The 16739-nt window shown below is 34.5% G+C and overlaps 1 protein-coding gene across 1 annotated transcript in view; it reads right to left on the reverse strand.

Annotated features, from left to right (window-relative positions):
- Positions 1-4694: 4694 nt before the first annotated feature.
- SEMA3A (semaphorin 3A) overlaps positions 4695-16739 on the reverse strand; it is a 298555-nt gene continuing 286510 nt past the window's right edge. Inside the window, exons 16-17 of the mRNA XM_007944923.2 lie at positions 7350-7492; positions 4695-5150 (exon numbers count right to left, since the gene is read on the reverse strand). Of these exons, the coding sequence (XP_007943114.1) occupies positions 4695-5150; positions 7350-7492 (599 nt within the window). The remainder of the gene's footprint in view (positions 5151-7349; positions 7493-16739) is intronic.

The following is a 16739-nucleotide window of genomic DNA, read 5'->3' on the forward strand; positions in this document are numbered from 1 at the left end:
TTCCTTTCTCTTATTCTCTCTGCCAAAATTGTCCTCCTTTATCTAGGAAATTGGACTGATATTTCAATTCACAGTTCACATGTCACTTCTCTGAAGCTCTCCATAACCTGTTTCCACTGATTTATTCCTCTTTCTTTAGTGTTCACATTAGATACAGATGCTGCCCTCAAGGAGCTCATAGTCTAGAAAGGGATTGTTGTTGTTGTCGTTAGGTGCCGTCGAGTCGGACCTGACTCATAACGACCCCTCCTTGGGTTTCCGAGGCAGTATCACTATGGAAGTAGATCGCCCCATCTTCCTTCCAAGAGTGGCTGGTGGGTTTGAACCGTCAGCCTTCTGGTTAGCAGTCAAGTACCTTAACCACTATGCTACCAGAGTTCCCCGAAAGGGACTAAGGGATGGAAATAAATAAATCACACCATTGTGAAAAGTGTGCCCCCCCCCAAAAAAAAAGTATATGTAAGGCATAGATTTAGCATACATATGATTAGATTGATTTAGGGATGCGAGGGTCAGGAAAGACTGGTGAACAAAATTATGGAAAAATATGTCACTGGCTTTTTTTATTATTATTATTTCATTGTGAGTTCTTTAAGGACAAGGATTATGTCACACTTATTTTAGTACTGTAATCATCTACCATAGTGCCTAGCACATAATAGATGATGAATATCTCTTAGTGGAATATAAACAGGAAGGGTAAGAATCTGGTTCCGAAGGGTAGAGTATGTAGAAGCTCTATTTCTTTATACCAAAGATAAATTTTTTCTTGGCTTTGTTTTGATGCCTTCTCCCACTTCTATGTGTATGTACATGTTTACAATGAACTAGAAGTCATTTTTGTGTATTTTTAGGTCATATTGACTGTGGAATGACCATTCTATATGAGACATCATTTTTTCTGTATCATTCCTCCTTTCACTTCCAGGGTCTCTTAATCTATTAACTTAAAAGAAAATAAAAGTATTTTTTTCTAATCAACTGATATAAGAAAATGGTTAGAAATCAAATAAAAGAATGTTATAGATTTTTTAAAAAATACTTTTTTCTTATTTATGGTAACATGTACTTTGCAAACATTAACATTGATTTTTAAATACTTATTACAAACAAAGTTAAATTAAAAAGCATTAGTGTCTTTGGCATTAGGCCAGTTTATATCTAACACATATTACACAATAAGTGATGCTAAATCCTGTTTGCTAAATGTCTTTTAAACTATAAAGCCTGATAGATTTCCATTAAGTTGGACACAAAGGACATAATAAGTACTTTTGTTTAAATAGACACTTTGTGTTAAAAAAATGAACTCATAAACATATTTCAAATGTTGTACTAATGACTCCCTATTTTTAAAATGCTTGCCTATGACCTTCAGGATAGGCAATTTCAAAACAAGTGTTGGGAGTTTTTGTAGATGTTAATGAACCCAAACCGATTATAAGGACACATAGAATTTCAATTCCATATTTCCCTTTTCGAAATGACATATAAAATAGAAATATTTCATTTGAAGACATAAAAATTCACATCATCACCATGAACGGAAAACCCAGTTTACAGATGTCTTCAAATGAAGAAATCTGTTAGCTGATTATATAGCAACCTGACTCTGGTTCTCAATATTTTGTAAGCTTATGTGCCTTGACACCACATGCTACAGGGAACAGTAAAGACATCTGAATTCAAATATTTTGAAGAAATGTGTATTTAGCAACTGAATACATGCTAAAAGAAATAATTTACAGCAGCAGTTTCATTACATTTTTCTCTCCAGTTTTCTAGTTCCCATCTGAAATGCAATGATAAATACAGATATGGAACATATTTACTACCTGGCAAAAAACATGCTTACTGAATGCACATAGACCTTCTGCCCTTAAATAGCACATAAACCACCTGGTAATCTGTGGGGGGAAATCTTGCATTTTAGGATGATGTTGAACACAATAAAATGGAGTACCTATAAAAAGCTGTATTTTACATTGTTCTTCCCCTTCTTTTCAAAATTATTTACATCTCTTTTGCCTAATGTGTAGGTAGCAAAAATTGAACTGTTAAACACATACCATTGAAAATCACTAAATAATACATAAAAAAGCTTTAAGTGTGCATTTACATGCCTTTACATTTTACATTTGATTTCAACAGGGGCCTGATTTCTCCACTGGAATGCACTCTTTGCCTGTTTTCAGATTACTGACATACTTGGCTTAAATCACATGAGGCTGAAAAAGATTCATCTCTGGTGATTCATGCAAAGACTATTACAACTAAATTAAATGGGACATTAATTATTGTCCTTGCAGACTGCCCCTCTCAATACTCATTGGCAGAAGGTTATGACTGTAGTGAGCTATTTACTTGCAAGTTATATCTTTAATTTTCTTTGAAAATTAATGGTTTATAAAGACACACATGCAAGTAGATTTGTTTGTTTTTGTCTTTTAATCAAAATCTTGACTTTCTATTTGTATTTCATAATGCTAAGCAAAATGCATTCAGGTATGGGAAGGCATCCCTGCTGGTATAATACAGTCTACATCCCTTCAAATCCTTTATTTTTGAGGTCTAATAAGAAATCACATACTTCTGTTTTTGCAAAGAAATTTGTTTCAGCTGCAAGTTTAGAACAAAATGCAACACTGCATTTTCATAGAGTTAAGATACTTTCTGTACACAAGAATGACTTATTTTGGGGCCTTCTTGGTTCTTTGATTTATATTTCAAATACTTTTTTTCTGTAAAGGAGTGTGTCCTTCAACTAAATTAACAATTCAGCTTCCACTTGAGGATGTATTTCTAAAAGCAACACTGTATTAGTCAATGGAGCCTAAAATTGAATGTAGAGTATTTTTAGTCTTTTTCATTTGAAAGGAGCATCAACAAATTGTTTATTCAAAGAAGTCATTAAAACTGAAACACCAGCCTCCATCTGTGAAATATTTCAGCTGATAGGTAGCTTAAAAAACATTCACTGTAGTCTGAGGTGAGAAATTAATGCTGAGTTAATTAGAATCCCAAGACAGCTAGGGTTAGAATTTCAATGCCGCTTCATTAATTAGTGACATGATGTTTTCTTTCCATTTTTTTGTGCATGATAAAGGACCTATGGAGGGGTCCCTGGAAAGGTGAGCACAATGCAAAAGAAAGAGTGTTGTAATGCTGAAGTTCTCATGCATATTGAAGTCAATGATTATCAATGAGTCATCCTAGAACAATAAAGCGGCAAGCCCTTAATTAATAATATTTTACAGTAATTTGTAAGTTGTTGCAGAGGATGAAAAGTTTTACATGGTTCAAGTGTGGGTTGTGTTTTAGACGATAGTTTACATAAAACTCACTTCTGATGACATAAAAAAGAATCATGTGTTCTTTAGTTTTAAGGTGAGATAAATGGCAGCTGAGAAATCACTGATATGGATGTAATTGAATTGGGAAGTTTGTCTTTATGTTTGTTCTCTCCTTTTTTAGACAAATAAAATTAAAATAAGTGGTACAGACATAATTCCCAATGGAATCAAGTGGGGGGGGGAGAGAGAGAGAGAGTTTTTCTGTCTCAAATATCATGCAGGGATTCAAACACAGAATAGAGACATTATCTATTAACACTATATTAAGACAATGTTTTTTAGCTTCATGAAATATGCAGTTCATTTTCTACTCATTGATCCACTAGAAGAAGTAATAAAACACATTTAACGAATCAGTTTCTACCCTTTTTTTTCTGGTTAAAATCTTTTTTTGTTATTTTTATTAGAACAGTATGCAGGTGAAAATTAATTTAGATAAAACTTAAAGAAGGGAAAGTGTGAATGGCTTCCTTTTGTTTAATTTCCTCAGAAAAATAAAGAATAATTTATATTTAGATGTTAGGGTATAACTGTTAAGCATGTATTTGTGTTTCTGAAACAATATCAGCTATCCCTCTTACAGAGCTGAACACAAAAATAAAGCAGCACAATTGGAATTTTTAAAACAAGAACTATATAGCACAATATTTGTAAGACAAAAACCTATTCTAACTTAGAAAATAACTAATTTTTACTGCATATTTGTCATGGTACATTTAAATTATAGCTTTAATAAAATACATCTTTAGATCAAAGCTGAAAGAAAACATCAGTAGTAGATCAGTGTATTCCATTGTTCTGGATGATGGATGGTTTATGTTTTTATATTTCCACAGACCGTTTCATTCAGTATCATTTTACTCCTCCAGTACATATAAACAAGAGTGCTGGTAGACAAAAAAATATTCTTGAATCCCACCACATTTTGGAATATACATCTGCTTAGTAAATCCATGCAGTTTATTTTAAACTTTTAGTTCAATAAAATGGCTTTGCTGATGCAGTTTTTCTTCTTCAGATGGCAATATGGCAAATGACATTTTTACTTCTCAGGCAAAGAAGAAAGTGAAATCTGTACAATGAAATCTCATAGGAAATATTAAGTCTGGTAGAATGAACATCTGCATTTACCTGTGACCTCTATTAGGTGTTGGTATTAGGAAGAAAGCCTGTTAGGAAAGTTACTCATGGACTTAATTTATAATTGGTGGGACTCAGTTGAATTTACCACCATTGTAAACATCCACATAATGCCATGAAAAAAGTTCATGTATATTGCATTTTTCCAGTTATTGTCTAAGCAAGTTTCTACTTGTTTGAGGTTTCTAAAGGTAATGCAGCTCAGACACTCCTGGGTGCCCTCTCAAATTCATGGGTCCTCCTGTTTCTACCTTTCTTATTTTCCTGTAAGTGCTTCCATTTATTACTGCTTCCTTGGCTATGTCCAGGCCTTTGCCGACGTTGTTTTCGGTCCCTTTTCCAAACTTGTTCACAGAACTCATCCATTGTGTTCAGGTTGGGGTGGTTGATGAGCTGCATGAAGTCTCTATACCAGACCTTCTGGCTAGGTGTCATGCTGTTGGTCATCTCTTTGGTCTTAGAGCCATCTCCATCATCATCTTTCTGAAGAAGTTCTTCCAAATGCTCTGTGTCAATGACTTCCAAGGTCACTTTAAGAAGAGTTTGCATAAATCCATGTTCCACAGCGTGACAGAGGTAATTGCCTGAATCTTTCCTCTGTAGGCTACGCAACAGAAGGCCTTGCTCTGTTCTGATGATATGATCATCTACTCTGATCTGGGGCAGAAAAGGGCAATAAAGAGTATAGATATAGACATGTGAGTTGGATTCTACTCAACAGCAGTGGGCTTTGGTTTCTTACATTCAAAAGAAATATAAATTTTGAGACACTGTGTCATTAAGAAACTAGGCTGTGTTGAATATACCATATATTAAAAATATTTTTAACATTAAACAAAATTTGTGATTTAAGAAATGACAGCATTTGACTAAATCTATCACTTATTTTTCATATGTACATACAACAGTGGTTGTGCTACTATTTTAATAGCCTTTTCTTAATAAAACAGTAATTAAAAATATCCAAGGTAAATGACAGAAAGGAAAAACATATACTTCATTTTATAAATCTAAAAATTGAGTTGTCAAATCATTTCTGACTCATGGAGACTCTATGTGTGTCAGTATAACAGTGCTCCATAGCATTATCCTTGGCCAATTTTTGGAAGTAAATCACCAGACATTTTTTTCTAAGGGACTTCGGTTAGACTCAAACCTCCAATCTTTTGGTTAGTGGCTGAATGCATTAATCATTTGTACTACCTAGGGACTCCACAAATACAAAAGATGGTATATAAACTTGGGAGAAAGGTATTGTTAAATATTAATATTGCTATTGTTGTTGTTATTTGCCGTTGAGTCAGCCCCGACACATAGCGACCCCTCCTTGGGTTTCCGAGGCAGTATCACTACAGAAATAGGATTGCCCAATCTTATTAGGAAATATTAAATGATTCTTTAAAAATGGGATGTTAACATGAGTTATAATAAGAAGGTGAAAAATGAAATTAAAAAATAGCAGTTAAGCAAGCAGAACAAAAATGCTTAATAACTAAACAAAATGCTTGACTGCTAACCAGAAGGCTGGCAGTTCAAACCCACCAGCCACTCCTCAGAAGGAAGGTTGGGCAATCTACTTCCATAGTGATACCACCTCAGAAACCCAAGGAGGGGTCACTATGCGTCGGGGCCGACTCGATCGCACATAACAACAACAACACAGGTCTCATAACTTGCTCTTGTATATATTCAATGTATTCAATCTCATTTTCATTTTGAGTAAAGTTTACTACAAATACATATGAAAGCCTAGGTAGGTAATGTATAAAATAAATCTTGTCATTTAAATGATGTGATTGCATAGTTTAAGGCTCTGCTTGAAATGTCAAAAAGATAATGGTGGGATTTTTCCCTTTATATTCAGAATATTTTCATATATTTGCCCATGACACATTGCATAAATCAACTAAATAGCTTGGTTACCATTATTTATTTATTTATTAGCACTTTAAAAGAGTCTTTACATTTCAGAGTACTCACTGAGATGTTCTCATTTACGATTCTCTAATTTACAAAGAGATGGACCCCTGAGGAGGAAGACCTGCCTGATGCTACATCATTAGTTCATGTCAGTGTTGAGACTCAGCCATGGATACCTCATCCTAAACCTACTACTCCCTCTCCATCCCTCCTGTTTGAGGAGGAAGTTAATGGAGAGAGGAAAACATACTTGGATAGTGGAATTAAATGGACAAAAGTAAAAATTGGTGGGAGGATTTTGTTTTTTATGTGTACTAATAGCTCTGGTGGCAGAGTGCCTAAGATATGTGACTGCTAACCAGAAGGCTGGGCTGGTGGTGCAAACCCACCAGCCACTCCACAGAAGGAAGGTTGGGCAATCTACTTCTGTAGAGATATCGCCTTGGAAACCCAAGAAGGGGTCTCTACGAGTGGATCTGACTTGACGGCAGTGAGTTTGGTTTTGGTTAATATGTAGATAACATAAATTTTTTTGCAAATAACCACGAGAAGGAATGAGAAAACTCTGAAATATATCCCAGGATAGCTGTAAATTCCTTCAGGGGCAGAAACTCTTACCAGTTCCCCTTTGCTGGGAAGGAAGGTTTGACAATCTACTTCTGTAGTGATACTGCCTCGGGAACCCAAGGAGGGGTCGCTACCAGTCGGGTTCAATTCGGCAGTGAGTTTGGTTTTTTGGTTTGTTCATCCAGCTCCTAGCACTAAGCCTGTCATATCAGGAGCCTTCAGTGAATACTTATTTAATGAATTAGCTATGAATGGGTTAAGAAAAAAAATAAAGGTTCACAGTCCTTTTTATCCCTCTTAAAGTCAAACATGCTGGAGTCACTTAAGGGTATATTAGCTAAAATAATCCCATTAGTTTCATTCCAGTACCTCTTCTTTTCGCTCTTCATTTCGCCTCTGGAATTGCCAGTAAACCAGAGCCCGCTGTGACTTTGGACTGCACTCCAGGAATGTGCTACTATTTTCTACTCCATAGATGATTCTTTCTTCAAGGCTGTGGCCATGGTGATTATCTGGCCGGTGAAGAGGAAATGAAATGGGAAATGTTAAAGATGAAATCTCAACTTTCCAAAGTCTTTATTTGGAAATTTCTGAGACAAGTTTGTTGCCAAGTTGGAAGGCTTTTTACAAATTGATTGAGGATGGCAGAAATGTCAAGGATGTAAGGTTTCAGAATCCAAATGCCTATCTAAATAGAATAATCATTTTGGTATGGATTATATAAAGCATATGAAAAGATTTGTCTACTAGAAAATAGCATTATATTAACCAAATCAGTCACGTGTGGAGCATAACTCTGTATCTTCATATGCCATAATAATATCCTATGTGAAATAATTTTCACTGTAAAATTCTATGCTCTGAGTTCAGCACAAAAGTTGTTGTACCAAGATAGTGGAAACAAGAATTTATTTCTGAGAAATAATTTTACCTCTTTGTGTTTATTGTTCATCTGTATAATTAAATTCATCAACCAATAATATTTACCTAGCCTTTTACAGAAAGTAGAGTTCAGGATGTTGATACTCCCCACCAATAACCCCTACATAATTCACAACTTTGTTCTGAAGATCAATTGGTGTGAATTGTTTGGGATGGTTCAGAAGAAAGATACATAGTTAAATGCAATGTGGTTTCAATTGTTCTTTTTAAAAATGACACATCTTTTACTGTTTTCAAGAATTAGGCTAAGGAATATGGTAAGAGTATGTAATAAAATACAGCTATAAGAAAACTTGTTTCCTGATTAAGTTTCTATTATTTTACCCTTTATGTAACCTTCTTCAATGGGGTAAATGAAACACAGTTAAGATCAAAAGTACAACACAGGGAGTCCAGGTAAAACTCATTTAGAGAAAATAACTCCTTATAATTTTATATAATCCTGTTTCCATTATGACATCCTGTACAATCTGGAACTCATTAAATTAATTTAGAAAATAATAAATATATTTTCACATATATTGAAAGCTGACAGTGTAGATAGATGAAAAATTTTGCTCTCTGCCATATACTCAGCCAAAATTTTAATTAAAAAAAGGTTGTCCCCACCCCAACTTTTGCCATCACTTTGACAGTTTTACTCTTGTCATAATCAGCTGAGGACTTGTCTGTCATAGCTGATATAGTTTGCTCTCACTAGGGTTAATACTTTCCTAAATACTGGTTCCATCCAAACCCTGCTACCACTCATGCCCATTCTATCCTACTCTCAAACTGCCTATAGTCAATCTGCTGCCTTCATTTGCTATTACCAGAGACACCAACCTCAGTGACTTTTTTCTTTATTGCCCTAGATTTGAAACTTTTTAATATTGGGAAATTATCTGTCTATTGTTACTTAAAAGAGCAAGCCCTTGGATATAAGTAAAAATAAGAAAATTATATCTATACACACACACACACATATAACTGATGGCAAGACACTGACTACATTGAAAACAATAATTTGTTTCCTCTGAAATTTTTAGCGTTTCTTATAATCAATGGCATCTGTGAATTGAATAAATATGATAAATGTTTCTGTGCTAGTTTGCAAGGCATTTGCTTCCCTGGATAGAGGTAAATCAAATTGCTATACCCAACAGGGACTATGATATTTCCAATGATTCAAGAGCTACCATGAATAATTAGAATGCTTTGTCACAGAATCCAATACATATACAATGAACACATTTCTCTCTGCTAATTGCAGTTTAAACTTTTTTGACCAACAAATCAATGTTTTTACAATTGACCTTACATTTAATCTATATGTATAAACTAATAATAAGGTGCACAACGTAACATGAATAATCCATTGGATTTAGAAACAAATGAAATGTGATCCACTAGGAACTTCTCACTCATCAGCCATGCCTTCAGGCTTACTTTTCTCATGAAGTTTATGATAATAATTGACTCCTTGCTCACCTAGGGTTGCTGTAAAGATCCAAAGGTAAAAACTACAAGGACATATCTGTCTAAGTTCCTATAGAAATCAAAGGTATAAGCAAGTTACTACTCTCAAACATAGAACACTGTTTAAATCCATCACTGCACTGTTTAAATCCATCATTGCATTTGTTGTTACATAGCCAGAAGATCAATGTAACTTTTATAACAGGAAGGAAGAGAGTTTTAATATAAATGTAACATCATATGCATACAAAAGCTGGACAACAAATAAGGAAGACTGAAGAAGGATTGATGCATTTGAATTATGGTGTTGGTAAACAATACTGGATATATCATGGACTGCCAGAAGAATGAACAAATCTGTTTTGGAGGAACTACAGCCAGAATGCTCCTTAGAAGTAAGGACGGTGAGATTTTGTTTCATTGGACATTGTAATGGATTGAATTGTGTACCTCCCAGATATATGTTAACTTGGTGGGGCCATGATTCTCAGTGGTTTGGCAGTTATGGCATGATATAATTTGGCAGTTATGTAATGACATAAGCAATCCTCATGCTGTGATCGGATATGATCAGCCAATCAATTGTAAAGGGATTAGGGTGGGATGCAACACCCTTACTCAGGTCACAGCCCTGATCCCAAGTAAGGGGAGTTTCCCTGGAGTGTGGCCTGCATTATCTTTCTCTTACAAGAAATTAAAAAGAGCAAGGGTCAGGCAGAGAGGGAAGAACTTGACTATCACCAAGAAAGAAAAGTTTGGAGCAGAAGATGTCCTTTAGACCTAGGGTCCCTATTCTGAGAACCTCCTAGACCCAGAAGGAGATTGCTGCCAAGACACATGGAGATTTCCAAGGGACCAGGCCTGCAGATGTGGAAAGGAGACAAGGACATTCCTCCAAAGCTGACAGAGAGAGAAAGCCTTGTCCTAGAGCTGGCACCATAAATTTGGTCTTCTAGCCTCCTAAACTATGAGAGAAAACGTTTCTGTTTCTTAAAGCTGCCCACTTGGGTTATTTCTATTGTAGGAGCACTAGGAAACTAAGACATACATGGTATCAAGAGGGATCAGTCATTGGGCAAGTGTATCAAGCTGGGTAAATTAGAGGGTCAGTGAGAAAGGGAAGACCGTCAGTGAGATGGATTGACACAGTGGCTCCCACAATGGGCTCAAACATAGCAACCAATAAGTATAGCCTTGTTTTGTTCTCTGTGAGTTCCCTTCATCTTGTCTTTGTTTTTTAAAATCACAAAACATCATAATGATATTAAATAAATCAGCTAGCAATTCCAATTCCAAATTTATAACTAAAAAGCTTACTTTTGTTCTCAGAATATTTGTTTGTAAACAAATAGTTCAGTGTCAGAACACAGCAATAGTCATAAATAGGTGAGGTTCAATGATGGTTATCGATATTATTGTGATAGTTTAAATTGTTAACCCAATTCTTAGAAATCTTTTATGGAGAACCATATTAAAGCAAATTGTTAAGTCCTCCCAAATATCAATCCTACTCCACCACTACCACCAAAGAAAGCAATTGTTCTATGCTTCATAAAATCTCTTTTTATCTACCCTTTTTGAGCATGTATTACAATTACTAGTAATTCTGTTTATCTCCTCCCATACTGTGTGCTCCATAATCATGGCATGAGGTTGATCAAAAACCCTTAGCTAATGTTTGCTGAATGGTAAATATAGGTAACTGTTTAGAATGAATTTTAAAATTGCAGTGTCATCCATCTTTAACATGCTGGAGACATAGAGTTAGCGTAATTCCATAAAAGTAACAAAAGGAGCTAATTAGTCAATAAGGGCCTAGGAGTTGTTACCCGGATATTGACAGAATACTTTATTAAACTATCAGTAAAAGCTAACATTTCAAATTAAAATGTGTTAAGTTTAAAGATATTACAGAAGTTGATTTGGGATGTCGTTGGAGCAGGTACTGTTAAAGAATACACAAAATACAAAATTCTAAACATGTAGTACAGAATAATAAGAAGAAAATATATTTGAGAAGTGATATAAATATATTCTCACATCTCTAGGATATACCTCTAAAGGATGTCTGGAACAATGGGTAATATTGTAGGTTTCCATAAAGAAAACAATCTCACTATAATGCATTTGAAAAAATGCAGAGAGCAACTGATTTGGATACAAACTTTGTCATGAAAATTACCAGTAGACCAGAAGGGGATAGTTGTTATATTGGCATAACGAATTCTCAGGAGTTCAACAATCTGAATAGTTAGAGCAAAATAATTAAGAGTAACAGAACATTAAAATGATTTCAAAAGCACTACAGTGTCTTCGGATAACACAATATTCCAATATGTTGCAGCTGTTAATGACAAGAAATACCGTTTTCAAGGAAGCAATCTTCAATTAATCATTTCCCCTTTTAGTGGGATAATTTATGGAAATGAAATGAGGCTAATAAACTAGAAAGAATGGGAGGAAAGAAAGAAGTTAAATAAATTGCTTCCTTTTGTAACAACAAAAAGTCATGATATCCATCATTTGGCCAGAACTATCATGTTGCTGAAGGCCTTATTTAGCATTTGATTCTCTTCCAATACAGCAGAAACAGAAGGCATCACATTTCAGCTTTCCTTTCATTTCACTTTCCATTTTAACCCATAAATGTCTCTCAGGATTAAAATGCTAATAATGTAGCAATCCTAGGGAATTTGATGTCATGTGGAGAAATAAAGAGATGGGTGAGGTAGTGGACCATATACCCATTCAACTCTGATTGTGTTATAATTTTGTTGCTATTCCCTTAGGTTATTTAAAAGTTGATTTTTGTAGATAAAAAATATAAAAATAAAAGATGCAAATTATTTTAAAGAATTAGGTTATTTTGCAAATGCAGTTATTTTTTGAAATACTTAAAGAGAAATCTAATTCAAATTGTTTTCATCACATTGTAGCTTTGATATTTTCCTCAGTAATTCTTACTGTCGACAGTCAATCAATGCAAGAAGGGATACACTTCCCACAAACTCTCAGTGAGACAAAAAATTTTATATATGCACTTTTAAATACCAATATCAATACGTAAGTTTTCCTTACTATATTTTAGATGATTTTATTAGAAACACAACAAGTTATTTATTAATAGAAAGCTCTCTAATTTGATGAAAAACACCTCTTATGTAGCAGTAGCTAAAAAGGCATTATTTCATGGATGATTCTCTTAGAAAGACATATTTAATTTAAAAAAAAATTGATGATAAAAAATTTTATTCATACCGTTTTGAGTTAATTCTACTTTACATTCATGTGTATTGTTGTATCCTGACAATTAAGATAGTGAACACCAGATTTAAAAATGGCATATATTGTAGTGTACATAAAACAAATTCTATAGTCATACTAAATATAATAGGGACCATGTGTGTTTATTTATTAAGATAATGCTTAGAATATGCTTAGTATGATGCTTATACCAAACAAGTTCACAGTGAATGTTTGTTGAATGTATGATTGTATGCATGCGTGCACCTAGGAATGCGAGTAGACATGTGCATTAAAGTTCATGTGCTTAATCCATTTACAGAGATATGATTAGTCTGTGAAGTTTAGTAGATGTAACTTGTCAAATCCCCAAAAGTCTGAATTAATGAAGCTCTAGAGAAAAATTAAACTTACAATTCACCAACTTGCTAACAACAATTTCAATTTTAAACTCCTTTCTTTTATTCCCTAAGTTAAGACCTGTCTATGTATGCTTGGAAGTAATTATCAACCAGGGTATGACACATAGAATTTTGCAATTCAAGTAATTTCCAATCATTATTGAATTTGCAGATTCCTGTGGATTTGTGTTTAAAATGGCCTGATTGGTATGTAGATAAGTAGATGGGTAGACAGAAAAGAGAGGATCAGGATATATGCATTTTATTGTTCTTAGGTAACTATTTATTAGGAAGAGTCAGTAGTATCTGATTTTTCAGATATTATTAATTTAAAACATGATAATGATATTGAGTGATGTGTCATGAACTTAACTACGAAGTCATTTGAGTAGTTATATTTAACGTTGTGCTTGATATCTTGTGATGTCAAAGGCTGCAATGCCCTTTAGTACTGGGCAGGCTGAAAATCAATTCCTTAAAAACCAATAACAATAGGAAGATATCTATTGCAATATTTATTCGGTCTATATTGAACATCTGGTACGTTTTATTTTTGTGATTTTTATAGCAAATGTATTGCCAAAGAAACGCAAGTAATCTATATGCCAGAGCAAAATTACCATAAGAATTTTTACTTTAAACAAACCAGGAAACACGTACTTTAATGTTTAATGTACTATTTCCCAAGAGGTACAATGGGAGATGGAAAATATCCATTTGCAGAAGCAGAAATCTCTATAAACAACAATGAAAACACCATCTTTATTTAAATGATATGTTTTCTTTATATGTTCTGGAATTTTTAAAGAGATATAGCACGCTTAAAAACTGTTTACAACAGTTAAAATATAGGTGTATAAAGACATGATCTCAGATGGATGACATAATATACATTGTTGTTGTTATGTGCTGTCAAGTCGGACCCGACTCATAGTGCCCCTTCTTTGGGTTTCTGAGGCATTATCACTATGGAAGTAGATTATCCCATCTTCCTTCTGAGGAGTGGCTGGTGGGTTTGAACCACCAGCCTTCTGGTTAGCAGTCAAGTGCCTTAGCCACTATGCTTCCAGAGCTCCCCATAATATACATAGTAACTATAATTAAGGAACAATGTAGCCCATGATATTTCAAACTTCTTATTCAAGTTGTCTGTGTGTTTGTGTCTCCCACATATATAAAATAATTCGCTGGATTAGTTAATATCAGAAGATGAGTAACTGTGATGATTATCTCCTGTGAAATTGTTTCAAAAATGGTTTACAACAAATTGTAGAAGAGGATACTGTGTGATTTGATTCTGGATACACACTCATTAACATTTTAATAATTCTGATATCAGAATGTGTCTTACAATTGCTCTTGATCTGAGGTGAAGGTGACTTCTTCCAGAAAGGTTTTTTTTCCTTCCTGATGCCAGTCATATGGGATCCTACCAACTTAATAATTCCTTAAAGTCTCTGCTCAAGGTTTCCAGCCCAATCTAATAGTGTGGCCTTAGAAAGTAAAGCTTCATGAATGTTGGCTGCTTTGTTGCTGAAGCAGTACTTTTTTCCATTTCCTCCATCCCCTGATCACAGTTAAAACAGACATATTTCCTTACTATCTTCCTCTGCAAGGGGGTTTATTTCTCCTTTACACTAATACTGAAGCATTTGGTGCCCCACCTAGATCATCCATCATGAGGATTTTTTCTTAGTGGTACATAAAATAACGATGCATTGCATACCCATTGACATGTTACATTTGATGAAATATGGTAATTTATTAAAGTTATAGATTTTTAAGGCTGACATCATGCTCATGTATCAATTTTTGAGGCCCCTTCGGAGCCAAATGCTCATAGTCACAGTTGAATTTTCTACATGAATATATGTTGGTAAGGCACAGACCATATTAGCATTACAACATTGCTACTAACCCCTAAACTTACAGCTTTGCAGACCATAAGGGTGGCACTACCAAAGATGCTTTATGAAATTCTGGTACTGTTTTGATGCCAACCAAGACATAAATTGAAATGGGTTAGTTGTAGAGAAAATTAAGAACATTGAATTCTGTGGCTATTTCATCCTGGAATACTTAAAAAAAAAAAAAAAAGAAAAGAAAATATGTGCTATAGTCAAGAATCAAAATTGAATGATGCCATTAAAGTAAGGTAAAAGATTGGACAAAACATATTTCAAAGATTCAAAAATCTAAGATGATGTTAACTTAAAAATATATATATATTATTAATTTACGGTACAGCTTTTTCCTTTCTGCGTATGCTCATTCTTGTTTAGTGAAGAGGGGAAAATGGGAGGTAGTTTAAAGGTAAATTGACTTGGCTGCTCATATTCTTGAATGCAAAGTTGGACAAGCTCCAATATTGTGCACAACAGTTAGGGAAGGGAAATAAATTGGAAACAATCTGAGATTTCTCTTTAACATCCTGTGTAAGGCGTAAGTGGAAAGACAAGGAGACCTGCCAACACAGATGCATTTAGGGCTGTACTAAAAGTCCTCCAGGTGAACAGCCATCAGTCATGGAGGAGAAAATGTGCTGAGATCAAGGGAAAACAGAACTGGATTTTTCTGCTTCACCTAGGACAGTTCAACACTAGTGCAGCCTTCACACAAGAGGGAGCATAGTGTCGAGTGAGTGTCAAAGGTTCCATCTAACATGAAATTTCTTCCACCTTAATTCTGTGTTATTTTACATAGTCTCTCTATTAAAATCTCAGGATATTTAAAATATGGAGTGTTACAGAGCATGTGTACCATTGCAGCTGGAACTGATCATCCTGAAGTGTATAATTTGGCTTCGTGTTGCTCAGCAGCTTTCTGTGCAAACATCTCATATCTTTATATGCTTCCATGTGAGCACATATATTTTATTCAATGTGAGAAGTGACATTAGCAAGACAGCATACATGGTTTAACAGGGTTGGGCTTTGGATTATTGCTCACTTCACTTCCAAATATTGACATCACTAATTCTAAGATAATTCACTGATTCCTAATGGTAAGACAGCCTGGCCAAATGGGAGGCCTGACTTAGTTTCCAAATATATGAAATTCACTGCACTCTTTGGTGACTGAACTTTATGTTTGATCAGTTAGCAATACAAGCAGGCAAGTAACAACAACAGTTTCACAAAAGGAATGGATTATCGCTGCAGAACCCCTTGGACTCTTTCACCCTTTCCTTCCATATATCACAAATATCTACTTGGAAATGACTGACCATGAAAAAGGCCCTATACCACTGAACCACAGCAATTCCCTTTCTGCTTTATAATATGCATTCTGACTGAAGAATCAGGAGCAAATGTATTCATGTTCATTTTACTTTCTAAAGCCAACCAACTCTATATGCCATCTTTTCACAGGCTTTCCCTACTCAATTTGCCTCTTTGTAATTTCATCAAAATGCGTCTTTAAAATCTGACGCATTCTCTAAAGCCCATTTATTCAATCTTCAGCAGAATTTAGTTTGCCACAGTCTCATTTTTTTTTAAAGAATTTCATTATGTCACTTTCTCCTTGCATATATGTGAACCCATAACTCAAGCAAATGTTATTTTATGATACTAATTAGATCTACAATGGGACTAGAATGCTAAGAAAAATAGATTAGTCAGTAAGAAAATACAAGTAATTTTCAAAATGAAGTATAATGTTCTATGTATTTGTTGTTGTTGTTATGTGCTGTCAAGTCGGACCCGACTCATAG

The sequence above is a fragment of the Orycteropus afer genome, unplaced genomic scaffold (genome assembly GCF_000298275.1).
Source record: "Orycteropus afer afer isolate SDZICR_OR568_19922 unplaced genomic scaffold, OryAfe1.0 scaffold00007, whole genome shotgun sequence".
Classification (NCBI taxonomy): Eukaryota; Metazoa; Chordata; class Mammalia; order Tubulidentata; family Orycteropodidae; genus Orycteropus; species Orycteropus afer.